At 59.5% G+C, this 8,079-nt stretch overlaps 1 protein-coding gene across 1 annotated transcript; it reads right to left on the minus strand.

Moving 5' to 3' along the window:
• Window positions 1–579: 579 nt before the first annotated feature.
• Window positions 580–4,065, minus strand: IRF2BPL (interferon regulatory factor 2 binding protein like). The gene has a single exon (XM_075844515.1). The coding sequence runs from the start codon at window positions 3,765–3,767 to the stop codon at window positions 1,698–1,700; it is 2,070 nt and encodes a 689-aa protein (XP_075700630.1). The 5' UTR covers window positions 3,768–4,065; the 3' UTR covers window positions 580–1,697.
• Between the last annotated feature and the right edge of the window lie 4,014 nt (window positions 4,066–8,079).

Consider the following 8,079-nt stretch of genomic DNA (forward strand, 5'->3'; position numbering starts at 1 on the left):
GTTTCCACTCTAACTCCCATCCTCCTCCCTCCCTTCTCGAAAGTCATTACTCATAACCCAGCGCCCCTCCCCCATGTATGACTCAATGTTGTCTTCCTGGGAACAGATCACCACACATACAATTCATGCTCTATATTATGTCACGGCTGTTAATATACAGACATGTCTGAGCAGGAAGAGCTTACACTCCGTCCTGAACTAGGTGCATGGGAACGTTACAGGACAGGCAGAAAATGCTTGGTCAGCGTCTGTACAATATTACTATAAAACCTGATCGCAAAGCCGACGTATCCTCATTGCATGTACATCACTGCCCCCCGTCTCCTGCAAGACCCCCAAACAAAGCTGCACCCGTCATGTCTAGAACATGCACACAGACGGCGTGACCGCCAGAGAACCGCGTGCACATTATACGGGAGGCTCGCTAACATTGACAACCCATGGAGTCCCGGATAGTAGCGTGATTCTACCAGTGTGAACATGGTCATTGGGGGGCACAGATCGGGAGGCCGGCGACACATCCAGACACCGAACACAACGCTGGAGGCAGAAGAAAAACGGAAACTTTTCCAAAAGCAATAATATGAATCAGATTTATTACAATGTCATCAGCTCCAAGGCACATAACAGTGGTCTGTCGTACTACAGAAATGTATTCTGGACAAAAGAAAAGTTTCTCCCACCCTAAAATGTACAGACGGCAATTTGCTCTACTGCTGAAAAGCATCCGTGCAAAAAGAAAAATATATATATTTATAGTCATCTATATAAAGAAATATGTAACCCCTTACTGGCCTGGAGACAGCAATTACTGCCAGCACTCGACGGGTTAAACCAATTATAATTGCATTGTGTAGAGCTGCAGCAGCCGGCAAACCGATAATTACACCAAATTATACACGTCCCGCAGTATCGGGGGGGGGGGGTCAGTGAATTACGTGTCCGCAGCCCTCCTACCTCATGGGGACACGTGTGTGGAGTATACATAATGTATATAATCTCTAGATCAGGCTCACCCTCCACTCCTGGGCCTCGGGACAAGTGTGAACATGTATGAGAACTTACACACCAGCAGCATCGCTAAGTGCTATAACCATTACCCGGTGGACACGACCGCCACAAAAAGAGAAAAAAACAAAACAGGACAGGCAATAATATCCCACAACACCCCGCACATGATCCGGTCACCCCTCAGATGAAGTTTACAGAACAAGTGTCTCAAACATGAAACACCACAAAAATAAGATCTGTACATAAGACTAAAGTTCCCATGGCCGCGCGGCCGACAGTCACGTGGGGTCTGCAAAGCTTTATACAGCTCCGTCCTGCCGCTGCCCTCGGGACTTACGGCTTCAACAATCCAAGTTCTGCCCCAGACAGGGAGGGTTGGACATTTTTTTCTTATTTTTTTCTAATTTTATTTCTTTTTTTCATGATAATAAACTCCAGCACATTATCCCCAAAAAGATGAAGAGTAGAAACTGTCCCAGACCACAGCTCCAATTCCCAAAATGGCCCCCAGACCTGTTGACGGACTGATGATGGTCTGGCATGTACGGCTGGGTCCAGGGGACAACGGGATCGAGTGAAGTTGATGCAAAACATAGAAGGTCCAGGACCCCAGACTCCCCACCATAGTAGGAGCCTGTCCTTGCTCTGCAGGTTACAGGTGGGGGGTCACTTCATATCCACGGGTACTACGGGTCTCTCTCCTTTTTAACCTTTACATCTCCTGCAAGAATTGTGGCAATTTCCCCCTGCATGAAAGCCCAAGGAACATTGGATCCCACTAGGGGGCACTTCTCTCCGCTGGGACAGTAGACCTCACCCGTTGCTCCCTGGGCCTTGATGCTTTCCCGGGAGCAGGGGAAACAGAATTTGTGGCTGGGCACAGATGGGCACTGGACAAAGTGTGTATCCTCCAGACGTTCATGGCAGATAGTGCAACACAGGGGGCCACTGTTTGCCATGGGTGAGTCAGGAATGTTCTGGGGGTGCACTTGGTCCATTCCTGGGTGAGGCGCTCCACCTGCAGGTGCCACTTGAAGGTTGAGTTCCCCTGAGCCTGCACCATTACGAGAATTCAGACGTCTTGCCCCAGTAACCGAAGCTGGAGACACTGGGCTGCTACTATTCCTGCGAGCCGATGAGGTGGTGGAGTGCACTGGAGGTCCACCACCCGCTTGCCCGTCCTTGGGAGAATGTGCAGTACCCAGAGTGTCTGTTACAGACTGCAGTGCTGCCATAGGTGATGGACCATTTGGTGGCGCACTCTCAGGTGGGGTGGTTCTTTGTGGGTGCCCAGGACCAAGCGGCGGAGGTGGAGCAGGACCACCATAGGATGCTGCTGAGGATGAGGAGGATGGAGTGCCCCCAGCAGATGAGAGGCCTAGTTTTATAGCATCTGGCTGACCGATCCACACTTGTCCATCAGCAGAATCGGGCTCAGGAGAGGCCTTGCGTTTCCTCACTCCACCTCTAGCCTGATTGCCGACCCCTGCAGAGGATGATGCTGCCACAGCGGCTGCGGCGAGGGCGCGAGGCAGGTTCACAAGTGCGCTAGGCAGCATGGGGCAGCTGGAGTCGATATAGGGCTGTGGCAGCATGTCAGCTCCTACCATTTCTTTAAAGAAACGCACCGACTCGGGTAACAGGTCTCCAAGCAAACGCCAGTCCCCAGAGCCATGTTTCCTCTCATATTCCAGATATTTAAAGCCAGAAGAGAGGCCACGGCCAAAGTCTTTCATGCAGTCCTGGTACATCTGCTTGGCCACCCCTGACGCGGAGCTGAAGACGTTAAGCGAGCCGCTGGGGTACTCCACAAACAGCTTCAGCTCGTAGTCCAGCAGGCCCGGCTTGGATGTAGCGTCAAATGCAAAGACGCGGCCCAGCAAAGAATGGTCTTTTTTGAAGCGAACATCGAATGGTGTGCTGGCGGACAGGGTGAGCAGGGTGTCCCGCACGCTTTTGGGTTTTCCCACCCACTCATCGCCTCGGCTCCGCAGACTCTCGGTGAGTTCGGATAGGGCCTCGCTATTACGCTGCTTTTCCTTCAGCTCCCGTTCTTGATCAGTGCTGGACACCGAGCCGGGGCGCTTGGGGTCTCCAGAAGATGTTGCTGGAGGTGGGACGTTAAGGCCGCCGGGACCCCTGCCGAGAACGTGCGGGACTCCGGATGAAGAGGCCGACGGCGGGCCATTCAGCATGGTCTGTGGGAGCAGATTTGGGGGCACGCTTAGCTGTCCGGGCCCAAGCTGTGGGATTAATCCATGGCTCGTGCGGCCTCGTGAGTTGGGGCTCTGACGGTTCAGCTCCGGTGGCCCATCCTCTCCCGGTTTAGGGAACCCGTTAAGGCCATTGGGAAGACGAGCGGCAGCGGCCAGAGTGTATTCAAAGCGTCCACGGTCAGTAGGTAGTCCATATCTATCCAGCCCCGAGGCGGCCGCTGCCTTCGATGCCCCGTCTAGATGATTTAGTTGCGCTGTGTCCTTGGCGGTCAGGGCTGCTTGTACGGCTGGGTGCTGCTTGGCCGCGCCACTGGATCCAGGCCCTTGTGGCCCCGGAGAGCGTCCATCTTGGAAACCATGGCTGCGTTTGAGCTGTCGTGCCGTGTCAATGACAAACTCTATGCGGTCCGCACCCTCGTAGTTGACGCAGCCACGGCACACCGGCTCGGTGAAGTCCCAGATCATAGCCCATGGCATTCGTGGCAGGTCACACAGGTAACAGGACTGCCGACGTGACGAGGACACCTGTGCGGCTGACATGCTGCACAGGGAGGGGGGTCATGCAGGGTGCCCCCAGCGCCGTCTGTCTGCCTCCAAGGGCCGGGTTGAAGGCTGGCTGTGCGGCTGCAGCAGCTCCGGCGTTGACGGTATGCTCCGCTCCTCTCTGCTCCGCTCCCGGCGTGCTCTGCCTCAGTCTCTCCAAAGCTTCTCTGCAAGCCGCAGCCCGCCCGGAGCGCGCAATGACGGGGTCGCGCAAGCTCGGTCAGGCAGGGCTGGCGTTCTGCGCATGCGTAAGTGCCGAGCTCCGTGATGACGCCGCGCCCCTTCCAGCCGAGGAATGCCACCTGGCCGTGACGTCACCGCCTTCACAAACAAGCCGTGGCGTCGCTGGAATTATCCGGCGCATGCGCGCTGTCAGGCTCCGCCCCGTCTGCGGCCTGGAGCACGCGTGATGGTGCAGCCACGTGACTCACGGCTTTACGCACAGTCGAGAGGGCACTACAAGTCCCAGCACGGCCTGGTGAGCAGCAATGTGGGGGAGGGAGGGAGTGCTGCAGATAATGTGGGAGCCGTGCCCGGAGTGGGTCACACTCTGCTGTGCAGCGTTCACTAGACCGCGCCTGTTTATCAGAACGGGCCCCTGTCCTCACACGTCCTTTACTGCTGTGACGTTGGTGTGACTCATCCCGTAATCAACCTGGGTGTAAAAGCTGGCACTGAGGAGGAGGAGAGGATGGCACGGAGGGGAGTGTGGCGAGGAGGAGGGGAGGCTGGCACGGAGGAGGAGGAGAGGCTGGCACTGAGGAGGAGGGGAGTGTGGCACTGAGGAGGAGGGGGCTGGCACGGAGGAGGGGAGGCTGGCACTGATGAGGAGGAGAGGCTGGCACGGAGGGGAAGCTGACACTAAGGAGGAGGGGAGGCTGGCACTGATGAGCAGGAGAGGCTGGCACTGATGAGGAGGAGAGGCTGGCACTGATGAGGAGGAGAGGCTGGCACTGAGGAGGAGGAGAGGCTGGCACTGAGGAGGAGGGGGCTGGCACCGGGGAGGGGAGGCGGGCACTGAGGAGGAGGGGAGGCTGACACTGAGGAGGGAGGAGAGGCTGGCACTGAGGAGGAGGGGGCTGGCACCGGAGAGGGGAGGCGGGCACTGAGGAGGAGGGGAGGCTGACACTGAGGAGGGAGGAGAGGCTGGCACTGAGGAGGAGGAGAGGCTGGCACTGAGGAGGAGAGGCTGGCACTGAGGAGGAGGGGAGGCTAGCACTGAGTAGGAGGAGAGGCTGGCACTGAGGAGCGGAGGCTGGCACTGAGGAGGAGGGGAGGCCGGCACTGAGGAGGAGGGGCTGGCACTGAGTAGGAGGGGAGGCTGGCACTGAGGAGGGAGGAGAGGCTGGCACGGAGGGGGGAGGAGAGGCTGGCACTGAGTAGGAGGGGAGGCTGGCACTGAGGAGGGAGGAGAGGCTGGCACTGAGGAGGGAGGAGAGGCTGGCACTGAGGAGGGAGGAGAGGCTGGCACTGAGGAGGAGAAGGGGAGGCTGGCACTGAGGAGGAGGGGAGGCTGGCACGGAGGGAGGAGGAGAGGCTGGCACTGAGGAGGAGGAGAGGCTGGCACTGAGGAGGAGGAGAGGCTGGCACTGAGGAGGAGGGGGCTGGCACCGTGGAGGGGAGGCGGGCACTGAGGAGGAGGGGAGGCTGGCACTGAGGAGGAGGGGGCTGGCACCGTGGAGGGGAGGCGGGCACTGAGGAGGAGGGGAGGCTGACACTGAGTAGGAGGGGAGGCTGACACTGAGTAGGAGGGGAGGCTGGCACGGAGGGGGGAGGAGAGGCTGGCACTGAGGAGGAGGGGAGGCTGGCACTGAGGAGGCTGGTACTGAGGAGGAGGGGAGGCTGGCACTGAGGAGGGGAGGCTGGCACTGATGAGGAGGAGAGGCTGGCACTGATGAGGAGGAGAGGCTGGCACTGAGGAGGAGGGGGCTGGCACCGGGGAGGGGAGGCGGGCACTGAGGAGGAGGGGAGGCTGACACTGAGGAGGGAGGAGAGGCTGGCACTGAGGAGGAGGAGGCTGCCACCGGGGAGGGGAGGCGGGCACTGAGGAGGAGGGGAGGCTGACACTGAGGAGGGAGGAGAGGCTGGCACTGAGGAGGAGGGGAGGCTGGCACGGAGGGAGAGGAGAGGCTGGCACTGAGTAGGAGGGGAGGCTGGCACTGAGGAGGAGGGGAGGCTGGCACTGAGGAGGAGGGGAGGCCGGCACTGAGGAGGAGGGGCTGGCACTGAGTAGGAGGGGAGGCTGGCACTGAGGAGGGAGGAGAGGCTGGCACGGAGGGGGGAGGAGAGGCTGGCACTGAGTAGGAGGGGAGGCTGGCACTGAGGAGGGAGGAGAGGCTGGCACTGAGGAGGGAGGAGAGGCTGGCACTGAGGAGGGAGGAGTGGCTGGCACTGAGGAGGAGAAGGGGAGGCTGGCACTGAGGAGGGGAGGCTGGCACGGAGGGAGGAGGAGAGGCTGGCACTGAGGAGGAGAGGCTGGCACTGAGGAGGAGGAGAGGCTGGCACTGAGGAGGAGGGGGCTGGCACCGTGGAGGGGAGGCGGGCACTGAGGAGGAGGGGAGGCTGACACTGAGTAGGAGGGGAGGCTGACACTGAGTAGGAGGGGAGGCTGGCACGGAGGGGGGAGGAGAGGCTGGCACTGAGGAGGAGGGGAGGCTGGCACTGAGGAGGCTGGCACTGAGGAGGAGGGGAGGCTGGCACTGATGAGGAGGGGGCTGGCACTGAGGAGGAGGGGAGGCTGGCACTGAGGAGGAGGGGGCTGGCACTGAGGAGGCTGGCACTGAGTAGGAGGGGAGGCTGGCACTGAGGAGGGAGGAGAGGCTGGCACTGAGGGGGGAGGAGAGGCTGGTACTGAGGGGGGAGGAGAGGCTGGTACTGAGGGGGAGGGAGGCTGGCGCTGCCACATCAGACAAGTACTAACAACCAGTGCCCCTCATGATCAGGGCACGGCAACTCGCCCAACACGGGGCTGACGCTCTGATGAATCCACGCTGCACCATTCAATCTGTTTTGTTGCTTGGGCAATTGTCCAGCGGAGGATTGTGGGACACTGGTTGGTGCTCAGCCTGGCTCTCGGCCATATTCCCCCCCCCCCCTGTGGATGCCTCCGCATTGTCATGGAAACCCCAAGATGAGCACAATCTGACTCCACCCCTCCAGAAACACTTAACTCTTTCCAGCCCCATGACTTCCAGCAGACGAGGTCACTGGTTCTGTTTTGTCACACGGTAATGTGAGCGTGGCCGGCGGAACATGTACTGACTGCCCGCCCCTCGCCGAATCAGGCGGTCACGGCTAGACACATGCCATTTTCTCACTGTCAGATAAGCGGCACCACAAACGCTGCTCTCTGCTCAGTCTCCACTGGACCACGTTTTCTATGTCTCCATGGTCGGCCACAATGCTGCACGTCACTTATTATATATAGCAGAAACACATAGACTGTAACTGTGCAACTGAGGCGAGAGCCCTGACCATAGGAGCTTACACTCTGGGACTTCCTGCTGCAGCAAATACATTACACATGTGACGGGGAGAAAGCGGAGGAGGAGGGAGAGAGCAGCGGAGGAAGGAGAGTGCGGAAGAGAGGAGTGGAGGTGGGAGAGGGCGGCGGAGGAGGGAGAAAGGAGTGGAGGAGGGAGAGGGCGGCAGCGGAGGGGGAAAGGAGTGGAGGAGGGAGAGAGCAGCGGAGGAGGGAGAAAGGAGTGGAGGAGGGAGAGGGCGGCAGCGGAGGGGGAAAGGAGTGGAGGAGGGAGAGAGCAGCGGAGGAAGGAGAGTGCGGAAGAGAGGAGTGGAGGTGGGAGAGGGCGGCGGAGGAGGGAGAAAGGAGTGGAGGAGGGAGAGGGCGGCAGCGGAGGGGGAAAGGAGTGGAGGAGGGAGAGAGCAGCGGAGGAGGGAGAAAGGAGTGGAGGAGGGAGAGGGCGGCAGCGGAGGGGGAAAGGAGTGGAGGAGGGAGAGAGCAGCGGAGGAAGGAGAGTGCGGAAGAGAGGAGTGGAGGTGGGAGAGGGCAGAGGAAGGAGAAAGTGGAGGAGGAGAGAGCGGTGGAGGAGGGAAAGAGCGGTGGAGGAGGGAGAGGGCGGCAGCGGAGGGAGAGATATTAATGGAGGAAGGAGAGAGCAGAGGAAAAAGCGAGTCGGAGGAGGGAGAGAGTGGCGGTGGAGGAGGAAAGGGACAGAGGAAGGAGGGAGAGCGCAGGAGGAAAGTGCCAAAAGTAAAGAGCGGAGAGGGAGAGCAGTGGAGAAAAGAGTAGAAGAGGGGAGGGATATAGAGAGGGGAGAAAGGACAGGTATAGAGAGGGCAGAGGCATAGA

The sequence above is a fragment of the Rhinoderma darwinii genome, chromosome 12 (assembly GCF_050947455.1).
Source record: "Rhinoderma darwinii isolate aRhiDar2 chromosome 12, aRhiDar2.hap1, whole genome shotgun sequence".
Taxonomy (NCBI): domain Eukaryota; kingdom Metazoa; phylum Chordata; class Amphibia; order Anura; family Rhinodermatidae; genus Rhinoderma; species Rhinoderma darwinii.